This window comes from Beta vulgaris, chromosome 8 (genome assembly GCF_026745355.1).
Source record: "Beta vulgaris subsp. vulgaris cultivar EL10 chromosome 8, EL10.2, whole genome shotgun sequence".
Lineage (NCBI taxonomy): Eukaryota > Viridiplantae > Streptophyta > Magnoliopsida > Caryophyllales > Amaranthaceae > Beta > Beta vulgaris.
In genome coordinates, this window is record NC_079209.1 from 42185916 (window position 1) to 42200355 (window position 14440).

A 14440-nucleotide genomic window follows, 5' to 3' on the forward strand; every position below is an offset into this window, starting at 1 on the left:
TAGAACAACATCATGCGTAGAACAAGTAGATAAATCAACAGCTGGAGAAGAGCAAGAAGGCACAGATGCAATCACCTTTTTCAAAGGAAAAACATGTTCAAAAAACTCAGCATCTCTGTATCACAAATAGACCTATCACTAAAGACATGAATCTATAAGCAGCATGAGCATAACCAATAAACACATCATCAAAAGTCTTGGTCCAATGTTTGACTTTTATAGTCAGGAAGCCCAACTTTGCTAGACACCCCCACACTCTAGAAACTCAAGTTCGGAGGATAACCCTTCCATAGCTCATAAGGGGTCTTATCTAACTTTTGTGAGGTACACGGTTAACATGACAAGCTGAAAGAACGCTTCCCCCCACATTTCATCAGGCAACCCAGAACTTACAAGCATAGCATTCATCATGTTTTTCAAGGACCTATTTTTCCGTTCAGCTATACCATTTTGTTGAGGTACATAAGGAGCACTAAGTTCATGAATGATACCCAATTTCTCACAATGGTCATTCAAAGAGAATTTCTCATACTTTCTACCCCTATTAGACCTTACCCTCTTGATTTTCCTATGAAGTTGGTTTTCTACCTCGGCCTTACTTTATAAAAGCTTCCCTGCCTCACTTTTGCCTTAAGAAGGTACAACTTAGTGAACCTCAAGTAATCATCAACAAAGGAAATGTACCAGAATTTTCCTCCTCTACTTCTAGTGTTCTGAAACAGCTAAGTCGTATGAGCCAATTCTAGAAGTTGGGTGGTCCTTTGAGTTACGATTTTGCAAGGTTTCTTAGTAATTTTTACTTCAACACAAACTGGACACTTAGAGAATTCTGTTGAGGACAGATTAGGAATTAAAGCTAAGGTCCTTAGTCTCTTAATAGAAGCAACATTCACATGTCCTAATCTACCATACCATAAATTTAAAGACTCGCAATTAAGCAGAACCACAAACAGTTTTATTAATAGCAGAACACAGAAGAAGCAACATTAAAATAAAAAACCCCCACTTAAATACCCTTTCCCCACAAATTCCCCACCACGAGTCATTACAACCTTGTCAGCCTCAAAAATAATTTTCAAACCAGATTTGTTTAACAAGGCACCAAACACTAAGTTGCGACGCATAGTAGGTACATACAAGACATTTGAAAGGGAGAGGGTTTTTCCAGAGGTAAGTTTTAGAGTGACCTTTCCTTGTCCAAGCACTCCAGCAGTTGTTGCATTGCCTATGTAGACGCACTCACCTTCCGTTGCATCCAAGAAATCATGGAGAAGCTTCTTCTTTGAACAGAAATGTCTTGAAGCTCCGGTGTCCAGAATCCAATCAGAACTATTCTCCATCAGGTTTGCTTCAATGACCACAACAGCAACAACATCATCAGATACAACAAGGTTAGCCTGAGGTGTTTCCTTTTAGACAGACCCTTGGCATTGAGGATATTGATAAGCCTTATGATTAGGCTTGCCGCATACATAGCAAAGGACAATCCTCTTCTGAATCTTACTATTCGGTTTGTTGAATTTCCCTTGATTCTTACCTTTATTGATAACCTTCTTACTTTTACCTTTAAACTTATCAGAACCTAAAGGAGCAACAGCAGATTCCACCAGATTAGCTTTGGTAACATTGACAAGAACCGAGTTCTGATTATCCTTGATCCCGTTTGCCTCTTCAATCATCATATGACTGATTAGTTCCTGAAGAGACAAGAACTCTTTCATATTAAGATTGTTATGGAACTCCCTCCAGGAAGAAGGAAATTTTTCCAGCAATACATTAGCCTGAAAAACTTCACAAATTTTCATGTCTTCATTTATAACATTAGCACATAGATTTTCGTAGACATGAACTTGGTCCATGACAGGTTTGTCATCAACCATCTGGAAATCCAGCCACTTTTCGACAACATATTTTTGTTTACCAGCATCATCAGCCCCTTTTTTTTTCTCAACGGCCTCCCAAATCCGTTTAGATGACTTATACACCATGAATAAATCAAACAGATCATTTGTCATCAGATTAAGGAGATGGAAACGAAAGTTTTATTATCTTTTTCATATTTTGATATTTGGTCCTCATTCTGCTTAATAACAGTAGTAGAAGGAGAAGAAGATGAATCACCTGAAGCAGTAATAACAACTGGACAATCCTTAAACAGAACATAATCGATGTCCAACTGTTCAAAGAACATGAGCAGTTTTTGAGCCCAGCATTTATAATTATTTCCGTCAAGGGACTCAAGTTTGGACAGATGAGCCATGGATTTTGTTGAACTTTCAGCCATTGCGAAGTAAATTAGTTGCTTTCAAATTGTTAGAAACTGACAGAATGCAATGGCAAAAGAACAAAGATTTCAAGGCTGTGCCGTGGTAGGAGACCACTGACTTGAAAGCAATTACGGCCCAACAACGATGGTAATCGATCTGGCCGGAAAGCTCTCTAAGGTTTACACAGCAGCCTAAACTGACACCACTAGCAGAATAGACTTTGGAGAAAAGCACGAAATCCAGGAAAGAGAGAGAAGAAGGAAGGGAAGAGAATGTTTTTTTTTGTGTATCTTAAACTGATTAGAAGCACTGATTTTATAGGAGAGAATCAGACCAAAACACGGAAGGCAATAAATGGGAGGATATTAAGGGGTTGCCATCAATCCTATAACGGTCAAAACATTACAAATCTCCAACGGTCACACACGCGCTTAGCCCGGGTCCAAAAAGTTAGTTAAGTTAAGTTTATTCCCCAAAGCCCAAAGCCCAAGGCCCAAGCCCGGTCCGGCCAGGCGGCGCGCGTGTGATAGCAAGCCCAAACCAAACATGACATCCAACCACAAAAGCATCTCAAGTACCAATTCAATAATAGGAAAGAGGGAGAGAATATGAAAACAAGGAGGCATTCCCTCCCACAAGCAATGTGGGACAATAGAATAAAAGAAGCTAAGGCTTTTCAAGCCTTAACTCCAACATCTTCAACTACTACTTTAAAAAAAATAAGGAGAATGTATATAAGAGGTGTCAAAATCTTGACTACTCAGTGCACAAATCATTATCCGACCACCATATTATACCTTGTACTTGGGATAAAATGTTCATTGCCAACTCAATAAATAGAATTACGTCTTTATCTTATTTGATAAGTTGAGAAATTTTCCAGGACTAATAACTAATTAACTAATTAAAGAAAGTAATCTAATCTTTAAATTTATATAAAGATACATTAATATAATTGCTAAATACAACCTTAAATTACTAAATGTACCCTCCTAGGATACCTAAATTACCCTTAACATTTTATATTCCTATTTCCCTCTTTCCTATAGCCTTTTCCTTCTCCCTGAAACCACCCACATCAATTGAACCTAGTAATTGAAAACAAACTAAGATATGATTGATACCACCTATGGAAGCAATTCAATTTCAAAGGTATAACACCCAACGTAATAAAAATTGAATTTTTTAACTATTAAAATCAATTGCGATAGTACAGTTGTAAATACCAAGCAATTGGAACCACTCCTAGATATTGAAATCAACAATAATGAATATTGGGCCTTAATTTTGCATTAAGTAAATTGAAAAACAAAATGTCTTCGGAAAGCCTTATGAAGCTGTTCTTTACTATGATTTAATTGATGCATGTGATGATTCATGAATCATGATCGGCGAGAATGTTGGAGGATTAACTGACATTAATTTTTCTTCACATCAAGTTTCATTAGTATTTTTTTTCTTTTTGTGTTTATGAGATCATGGGATGATTCATAATTGTTGGAGGATTAATTGATGCATTTTCTAAGACACAAGTTTGCCGGACGATCTAGATTCTAGAAAGCAAGTTTCATTCATAATTCACTTGGTGCTATTTCCTGCTGGTGGTCGAAATACCTTTCTGCTTCATACAACTTGCATGAAATAGCCTTTGCTGTTTCATATGACTGCGCTAAAATAGTATCTGATATTACATATATATTGCAAGAAGGAGGGTATCAATTTTCACGTATATTGCATGAAATTTGGAAAGTTCTCGGAAACATAGCGAAACATTTTTATCCAAATTGAGGTCACATTTGTCTAGATAATTATTGATCTATTGAAGTTCCAATACAGTTTTTTTTCAAATATTCATCATACTTTAGTCCAGAAAAAGATAAATCTCATAGTTTTATTATTTTGTAGAGATGTAGAAGGAGGAGAGAATATATTTCTAAAGAAAAGGTATTTTTTAGAAAATATGATAAATATTTTTAGAATCGCGTTTGATTAAGTGCAGTTGCGTTTAGTAACCTTAATATAATTTGAGAAGACCCTTTTCATGAGGGAACAATGTGATAATGATGGACGCTGGAAAGAAGTAACTGACACTACAACAAATAGCTTCAAGGAGGGCAATTAAAATTGCCTTCTTTGATACAAAATTTGCCTTCATAGGTTACGAGGGTAATTTTAAAATTGCCCTTCCGTTGCCCTTGTAGCCCCGTTGTATTAGGTTTAAAGGGAAAATCTCATATTTTTGCCCTCTTTGATACAATAATAAAAGGGCAAAAAATTTTGCCCTCTTTGATTCATCAACTAAGGCAAATAAAGTTGCCCTCTATGATCATCAGAAAGGGCAATACTTTTGCCCTCTTTGCTCAAAAACAAGGAAGACAAACACAATTGTCTTATTTGGTCTACAACAAACAGGGCAAAAATAAGATATTGCCCTGTTTGTACTTCATCAAGCGGGGCAAAGATTAGATATTACCTTCTTTGTACTTTATCAAGCAGGGCAAAAATAAGAATTGCCCTCTTTTTACTTTGTCAAGCCCTGCTAGTCATCCATTAACATGATAGAAGTTGGGAAAATTTGCAATTGCTAAAAGTGTAGGGAAGCGCGTAACGTTAACACCAGATATCACGTAATGCACCTTGCAATTTCTGAAATACCACATGTCTCAATAATAAGAACACAGTATGATGTATCTACACTACCATATCACTATTTGACATTTTCTGCACCAACTAAGCTCTGCAGCGGCTAAATCTTTACACTCTCAACTAAAATGTTCAATGTACAAATTAGATACCACATAAAACAAGATCTCTTCATCTGCTCTATAAAACTGTAGTAACTTCAACTCTGCCACCTGATCCTGACAATAAACAATTTCATACAGCATATCAATATATATGCAGTTCTCAATAGTCCATAATACAACAACAAGTTCAAGTTCAAGTCCAAGTCCATATTCGGTACAGCTAAAGCCTAAAAGCTCTTATTACAATTTTGTTGCATCTGCTATTACTGTACATTTCGAGTTATGATGGATTGTACATTTCGAGTCTGAGCTGTTTCCACTCTCCCTGTTTAGGATGCCTTACTGTAGAATTTAGCAAGATTTAATAATAATAATGATTATATGACTGTTACTAGTACTATTACTATGCAACTACTACTACTATTACTATAGTTGTTTTTGCTCCACTTCTGTTACCTTCTTTCCTATTCTTCTGTCCTTTCTCTTAGAACATCCTTCCACCATCTGTACTCCTTCAGGAATAGAATTGGTTTCGCTAATGTTGATTTGATGATCTCCATTTACTCTCCCTAGATTTATTAATAGAGCCTGGTTGCTTACTCTACCCAGTAACAAACTAGATTCCTTTTGCCTCATTTCCTCCGACATCTTCTAACTACTTCTGTTATGGGTGTCCCCCACTGGCTTTCTCTCTGTTCTTCATTCTAGAATATGTAAGTAGCACTGTTGACCTGGGCAAGCTCTACAGACCTGTTGGCGCTCCTAAGATTTGACTTCCTTAACTATTGTCCAGAAGTGGTGCACCTTTTCAGGGTGTGCAATAAACCTCCTGACAATTCAGCTCTGCAGACTTCTGCTATTTTCATGGTAGATGAGTGACCTTTATGCGACTTATGAAGTTGAACTATTAATAGCGATGTTGATTGAGATTATGCTTATTGCCACATTACAACACAGAAATCTTGTTAGAATTCTAGGATCTGTGTACATGGGGAAGAGAAAATGTTGCTCTATGAATACATACCTAATAAGAGTTTGGATGGCTTTATTTTCGGTAGGTTTACTTTACTTATCTACTTCTAAGTCTCTTATATTGCAGACTTCAAAAGCATCTTGCAAAAGCAACAAAAAGAATAGAGTTCATGAATTGGAGACATTACCTGATCAAAGCCCAAGTGAAGTCATAATGACCTCAATCTTCTTTTCCAGTCTTTCCTCTCTTTCTTTAGCCTCCTTTTCCTTTCTCTGACTTTCAGCTTTTAGGAAATCTATTTCAGCTTGCATTGCATTGTTATTACCTCTTAGTTGTTGAATCTCAGCCTCCAATTCTGCTTTGCCTTTCTTCCCACCCTTGTCCACCACCGGATGTCCTTTACCAAGGCCCCGAGCATACCCCGAACAATGGCCAAGCACCTTCATGTAAGCCTCGTCTATGGAAATATTATCAATGCCATTCTCTTGAATTTCTTTCTCGTGTAACGTTTTAAATTCGTTGAACTTTGCTTCACCCTCTTCATCAAAACTACCATCTTTATGCCTTCGGTAATCCATCAAAGAAACATTACAGGACAAGTCATTTATATTAGTCATATTTTTGTTTATAAGAATCTGCAACTGTCAAAGAAACAACTGCAGCCTATTCTTCTAAAACTGCATAACATCCTCAAGAGACAATAGAGCACGAGAAAACTGGCCTCTAAGTGCTAACTCAAACTGAATTCACTATTTAACAAGTTTTAAACCACCAAAAATACATACATGCAAATATGTATTTATATTAGCAATCTGCAATTCACCAATTTATGACAGAAATTCTTTTATCAATCATACTTCCCTTCCCATGCATAACCCCTTTACTTCCCTGAAGTTGAAAACTTGATTTGATACGTCTAGGGAACTCAAAAAACCAACTGCACAGTGCACAGTAACTAAGTAGTTTTAAAAAACCAACTGCACAGTGCACACTGCCAGAGTCCAGAGACTTTTCTTAAGCCACTTCCTCTCCTAATCAAATATCTGCTAACTTCGCTAAACTGAAAAATCTTACTACATCAATTTCCACCAAAGCCAAGCATGATGCATTAGTTGTTTACCAATTACCAGATTAGTAAAAGCTAAAGAAAAATATCAGATATGCTGAAGCCATAAAGATGAGCCTCTGACACAACGAAAAACACATGAGAAGAAGACGATTTAACTCTTGGGTATACCGTCAAAACTATTCTGATATTTATAGATGATGATTAAAGACAAATTAGAATTCAATGAATCAAACCAACCTCTTGTCTGGTGGATGTTTAGGTTGCAAGCAGCCCAAGGGCCATGGTATTACTAATGGTCTAATGCTTACGAAATGTAATATAAAATTTGTAGTAGTTTGGCATCTTGTTGCTGTAAATTACTGCAATTAACTTGCACAGATTAGGAATTGTTTGTAGTGCTCTTTTCTCTTTTGACCTTTAATTATTTTCCATTGAGAAGCTTACATTGTTTATTTAAGTTCACTATAGAACTCATACTTGTTGGAGGGAGATGTAATATGCCAAAGCAATGCCCTTGAATCTTAAATTGACTACTTTGTACATTTACTATATCCCTGTTCTGACTCTTTGATTTCCCCTGGCATAATTGCGTCAATCCCACCGTCATTCTTTGTAGAAATGTGAATACTTGGGTATATATCTACTTGATATAATAGAATTGACATATCATTTGCTCAATAGGACATGAATAATTATGCTGAAATAACTTACTGTTTTGTTTTTCTCCACAATTTCAAATACATTGGGTCATTATCAGCTTCTGTTTGTGTTACGGTAGTAGAAGTAGATGTATTTGCTTCAGAGTCATCCCCATTCTCGGCCTCAGCACTAGACTCTTTCTCTGCCTCAACCTCCTAAGTAATGAAAAGTACATGAAAGATGAAACAATGTTAGCTCATTTCAGCACTATAAAATGTGGCTCCACCCCAGCTTAAAAAGATTAAGACTATAACCATTTCAAGCTGAAAAAATGGGTTTAACATACCAACTCGTATATAATCCTAGCTGTGGATTTAGCCCCGCAAGCTGATTGTATCTTCTTTGAAAGTGCATTTGCACGATTCTTTTCACTTCTTTCCTAAATATCATAAGACAATTAAATTTCCACCTTGTTAATATATCAAATATTCATAATTTGCACTTCATGAGGCTTACCATCTGTTTGCGAGTGCTCCAGTAGTTATAAACCAGCCACTTCCATTGGTTAAGATCAATACGTTGTGGGCAAGCATGTTCCGCCTCCTTTAGAGATTTGCATTTTGAAAAATGATCACTCTTCAATCTCTCTCTCCAATGCCTATAGAGGCTTGAACATTGTGTCTTTAAAGCATCGGTAATGTGTGCACCTTCACCCAACGCAAATTTTGCCTATACACAACAATAGCACACATAAATATATGTGCACACATGCCACTGCTACAATCTACTCCAGCTGTGAGCTCCAGTCACCAGTACATAACTGACAGTTTGTAAAACAATCTATAAGATTAGTTTCCTTCTCATTTTAATACTAAACAAACACATAGCAAAATTGTAGTGTTACAAGATAACACATAGCAAAATGTTCTATTACCTGTCAAAAATATGCTGAAAGATGGAAAATATGTACCCTGTTAGAAATGAACTGATCTATAATACTCGTATCATAAAAGTGCCCGAGTTCTTAAGAGTCCATGTGATGATGATCAAAGAGACAAAAGAAAACCCTCCACAAATAAATTACCATTACAAGTAACCTAAAACTTCCAAAAGAAGAAACTACTTTAAAGTACTCAAGTATATTATAAAAACAATAAACATATAATGACATGTATTCATACAGTGCTTACATGTATGTAGCAAATACCAGTAAGGAAATGATAGTAAGCACATTCATTAACTAATAAAATAAAATAAAATAAAAACAATTCCCGAGGTCATCTTCACAAAGACTTTTGATAAAATAATAATGTGAGGGACAGTCAGTCTGATTCAGATGGCATGCAGTAAGCATATAATAGCTGCCTTTCTTTGAGAAAGCCAGCAGACAGAACATACAGATAACAGATCCCAGAGAGATTTTTCTTTTGCTGTTACATGTGAATTTCCAGAAAAACATACCCTTTTCTTGCCTCATTTCCCTGCAACTCTCTAAACTCATCATAATCCCATAATTTAGAACAACAAAAGTAGGATAAAATCTCAATGCCTATATTAACACTTTGAAGCTTCGATGAATATTTTTCAAGCAAGTATACCTTAATTTTTCCATATAAGCGATCTATAACGTCTTCAGGCATGTCAGACCACTTCTCAACATTAAGCGGACACATTTCCTTCACCCAATCAGAGCATTCTCCTATGAACAGTAATGCATGCTCACCCACAGCGGCTCCTAAGGATGATGGAATATCAACACTAATCTTTCGAGGCTGAACTTGTCGCAACTTCTTGTACTTCAATGCTCTACTGGGACCACGAAAAGGACCTGTAAAGAGGAAAACAAAAATAATTAAGAATATAACACTAATATGAAAACACTAAAATGCCTCACAATCATTACCTTTTCTTTTCCTCTGTAGCGATGGTTAAGATAAAGATACTTCAGCCTCTGAATCCATCTGCCTTCAACAAGAGTCTTAAAGAAACAAAGAAATAAACTCAAAAACATTTATAAATTACAAATAAACATAAACAAATATGATAATAGCAAATATTGGTTCACTGAAAACACAAATATCAATCACTACATGAGAAACTGTAACAGGAACTTTACATATCAATCACTACATGAGTCTAAATCATATACACTAGTAATTATATCTTCTTCTTCGTCACCATCTTCTTGAACGCTTTCTTCATCTTGCTCGCTTTCCTCTTCCTCCTCCTCCTCCTCATCATTATCATCATCATCATTGTCATCGTCATCATCACTCACTATTTCCGGGGGGGACATCTAATCTCGGTAAGAGTTCATCATCCTCTCCATCATCCACAACCATGTTAGGCATTTCGACATCCATTCCATTATCATCATGCTCATAATCACCAATATCATCCTCAACAATGGGAAAATTATAGAAATTTCGAGGGATAGTTTTAATTGCAATTCTCCAATCCGGTTCATTATGTGCCTTAACATAATAAACTTGTCCTACTTGAGATGCCAAAGCAAATGGCTCATTAGTCCCTAAAAATCTCCTGATGTTGACACTAGTAGTGCCAAACTTATCTATTTTGATCGCACGACCATCACTATAAACATCAAACCACACACATCTAAATAACACCACAATAGGTTGTTTTTCCCCACCATTTGGAGCATCGTATTCAAGCTCTAAAACTTCTTTCAAAACTCCATAAAAATCTCTTTGGTCACTCGCTTCATCTCCTTTAACTACAACTCCACTATTTTGCGTCTTTCTCCTACGTTGACGCTTTTTAGTGTGAAAGCGATACCCATTCACATAGTAACCTTGAAAGCTTCCAGCACTCTTACTTGGTCCTCGTGAAAATGACAATAACTCGGTGGTTACTCTTGGATCCTTCTCCACATGAAGCTTCCATATCTATGCGATCACGAAAACCAAAAGATAAAGAAAAATGAAATTAATAAGCCTATTTATCAAACTTATAGTAGGAGTATTATTGACCTTAACTCTAGCACTAACCCGAGATTGGAACCACTCAACTAAACTTTGTTTAGGCTCATGTATGATGTCATACTCTCTGCCATCATATAAGCATTAGATTATTTTAGGTATATTAACTGAGAAAATGAACAACAAATAGAAGATTGATATCTTACCTTATAAACGGTTGCACTTCTGGACAATTCATAAGAGCATATAATTGGGCTTGCTTCCAATCCACAAAACTCAACTGCTTGAAAGTTCTTTTGCCCATTGCATTTCCCTTATTTTGGAATATTGATAGCATAAACTCTGAAGATTGGTTCTTATCCTGGTCATTCCTACCCATACAGTTGAACTTTGTCTCAATTCCACTTATATATCTAGAGCAAAAGGCAAAGCATTCATCGACAATGCGAGCCTCGGCAATAGAGGCTTCCGGGTGAGCTTTGTTTTGGACAGTTGGTTTCATTGTATGCATTTCCCTACAAAGAACCATGGTTAGGCACTACATGTCGCTATAAGGAACACTTTTTAAAGTTAATATTACCTTTCAAATCGATATTTGTCAACGACATTGTACTGGACCTCCAAGCATGGCTTCACGAGGTAAGTGGATTGGGAGGTGGACCATTATATCAAAAAAGGAAGGAACAAATAGCTTTTCAAGCTTGCAAAGAGTAACCGCAATGCTCTTTTCCATCTTTTCCAAAACATCAATTCTTAAAGTTTTGGAACATAACTGCTTAAAAAATAAGCTAAGCTCCGCTAAAGGTTCTAGAACCTCCTTAGGCAAGATGCCTTGGAAAGCAGGTATAAGCAAGTCTTGCATAAATACATGACAATCATGGCTCTTCATATTTGAAATTTTGCCATCATTTAAACTTGCACATCGAGCTATGTTTGAAGAATAACCATCGGGTACTTTGACCTTGGATAAGAACTCTAATACTCGTCACCTCTCTTGTGGTGTCAACTGATAAGGTGCTCTAGGGACGATATATTTACCACGATCCACCTTTTCAGGAAGCAATTTCTCATGCATTTTCATCATCTTCAAAAACCCTTCGAGCATTCAAGTGATCCTTATTATTTTTACCAGGAATATCAAGGACAGTTCCTATTATACTGTCACATATGTTTTTCTCAATATGCATCACATCTAAGTTGTGACGAATCAAAAGCTTACTCCAATAAGGAAGTCTATAAAAGACACTTAGCTTCTTCCATTGGTTAAACAAGTATCTCTGGTTCCTCTTTCGCTTCTTCCCAAAAATCACATTTGGCACTCCCTCAAATGCCTCCAAAATTTCATCCCCTGATAAAGGAACAGGAGGTGGTCGTCTTTCCCTCTCGCCACCAAAAGATTTCTTATCATTTCTCCATCTGTGATCAGCATCCAAGAATCTGCGATCACCTAAGAAGCATTCCTTATTACTCTTCTTAAGTCGCTTGTGCCAAGTATCCTTATGACATGATGGACAAGCAAGTTTACCACAAGTACTACAACCGGACAGATTCCCGTAAGCCGGAAAATCACTCATTGTCCACAATAACACCGCCTTCATATTAAACTTCTGGCAACTATATGAATCATAAGTTTCCACCCCAACTTCCCACAAGTCTTCAAGTTCTTCGACCAATGGTTCCAAGAACACATCAATATCATTTCCAGGGGACTTCGGACCAGGGATCAAGAGTGATAACATGATGTACGGGCTTGCCATGCACATCCAAGGCGGGAGATTGTATGGCACCAAAAAAAGGGCCATATACTATGTTTGGTCCCCAAATGTGCACTAGGATTGAAACCATCGCATGATAGACCTAATCTTACGTTACGTGCATCAGCCTTAAACTCGGGATATAGATCATTAAGGTGCTTCCATGCCATTGAATCAGCCGGGTGCCTTAGTATGTCCTCATCAACGCGCCTCTCGTTATACCATCTCATGTGTTTTGCAATTCTTGATGACATAAAAAGCCTTTGAAGCCTTGGCACCAAAGGAAAATGGCGAAGAACCAAGCGAGGAATTCTAGGCTTAAGTTGTGAGATCCCTTGAGATTCTGTTAAAGAGACGCTATCATCTAACTCACCACTGCTTTCTTTCCATCGAGACTCCCCACAAATAGGACATGCATTAATGTTAGCATAGTCTTTTCTATAAAGAATACAATGGTTCACACAAGCATGAATCTTCACATAGTTCAATCCAAGATCTTTTGTGTACTTTTTTGCTTCATATGAACTCTTAGGGAAGCTCACATCATAATTAAAGGCCTTGTGCAATGCATTAAGCAGCCCATTAAATGACTTATCACTCCAACGACCACTCACCTTAAGTTGCAAAAGAGTTACAATGAACTCTAATCTTGAGAATGTCTTACACCCTGGATAAAGCTCTTCTTGTGCATCTTTCATCAATTTGTGAAACATGTCAGGGAGTTCATCATCACCCCTATCCCTATCATCTGAAACTTGAGGTTCTATAACTACATTTGTGGCCTCACGCACCAAAGAAGCTAAGTCATCAGACACAAGGGGATCTTCATCCTCAAAGTCATCACCTTCCTCTTCGAACATCTCTTCATCCGTGACTTCAAAGGATTGTTCCTCTCCACGAAAAATCCATGGATTGTAATCAGGATCTATTCCGACTCGAAAAATATGAGCCCGCATAGTATCTCGATCTTGATCAAAATAATTTCGACAATTCAAGCAAGGACACCTTAACTTTACCCCAGAATTAGGAGCGGTGTCCCTAAATGCAAAGTCCAAAAACTCTTTAACACCTTTCTTGTAATCTCCTTGTTTCCTTCCATTAAACCCTTGGATGTGCATCCAACTTCTATCATTATCCATGATAATTCCCGAAAAATAACTGAAATAACTTAACAAACAAAAATATTAAAAACATACAGCGTAAAAAAGAGAAATATAAAAAGAAACAGTTAACAAATAGTCTAAACATGAAAGAACATATGATCCAAACTCATGCATAGCTATTCATCTTATTACTCCTTTAAACAAATATCTATCTGAACTAGAAATTTCTATAAGTTGCTAAAATGAAAATTAGCTAATATCGCCTTTATTGTTTCGCATCGTCAACTTTCATCACCAAGAGGGGGTGGGAACATAAATCTTTGAGCTTTGATATTACCTGATTCTAAGAATAAGGGATGTTTAGTGATAAGGATAAAGATACATCTCCTTAGTTTATGATAATTAGTTACATTTATTCTGTTAATATCTTTTTGTAACAACTCACATCTTATTATCTTTTGCTAATTTTGTTAATCTATATCTAGGATATTGTTGTAAATCACTGACTCACATAATGGATCGTTCTATGGTAAAACTAGTCTACGGGCTTACTGTAATATGACATTTTCTAGTTCATGTGACTGTTATTGTGCTTCTACTTAGTGGCCCAAGCCTATAGAAGTATGGGCTACAAAGCGGTCCATTGGGCTGCTTTTAGTCCTAACTCCTAATCAATATTCTTGTCTTCTGTTTACAACTTCGGTTAACGAAAATAAAAAACCAGGCATAAGTAGAAGTTGTACAGAACTTTTAATGACAAATCTAGGTTCTGATTGAGAATCATGGCTCATCAACCTATTAAAATAGAGCATAATTAGCACTAGTTTGTAAGTAATATGTGTTAAGCCACTAAGCCAGTAAACAAGTTAACAGTCCACCCCATAATCTTGAATTTCTCCAGATTCTAAAGAACCAAACTGAATAAAAAGAAACTTGGATCTAAGCT

General features: G+C 36.6%; 3 protein-coding genes across 3 annotated transcripts; all 3 read right to left on the reverse strand.

The window, feature by feature from the left end:
* Positions 1-7763: 7763 nt before the first annotated feature.
* On the reverse strand, positions 7764-9933 carry LOC104889305 (uncharacterized). The gene is made up of 6 exons (XM_048635128.2): positions 9874-9933; positions 9577-9673; positions 9294-9523; positions 8212-8424; positions 8042-8134; positions 7764-7910 (listed from the first exon to the last, which is right to left on the reverse strand). Exons 1-6 carry the CDS (start codon positions 9931-9933, stop codon positions 7764-7766), a joined length of 840 nt encoding a protein of 279 aa, XP_048491085.2.
* On the reverse strand, positions 9643-11047 carry LOC104889304 (uncharacterized). The gene is made up of 3 exons (XM_048635479.2): positions 10844-11047; positions 10707-10764; positions 9643-10604 (listed from the first exon to the last, which is right to left on the reverse strand). Exons 1-3 carry the CDS (start codon positions 11014-11016, stop codon positions 9966-9968), a joined length of 870 nt encoding a protein of 289 aa, XP_048491436.2. The 5' UTR covers positions 11017-11047; the 3' UTR covers positions 9643-9965.
* A 657-nt stretch (positions 11048-11704) lies between these two features.
* On the reverse strand, positions 11705-13530 carry LOC125492764 (uncharacterized). The gene is made up of 2 exons (XM_048635478.1): positions 12505-13530; positions 11705-12346 (listed from the first exon to the last, which is right to left on the reverse strand). The coding sequence occupies exons 1-2, from the start codon at positions 13528-13530 to the stop codon at positions 11705-11707; spliced, it is 1668 nt and encodes a 555-aa protein (XP_048491435.1).
* Positions 13531-14440: the final 910 nt, after the last annotated feature.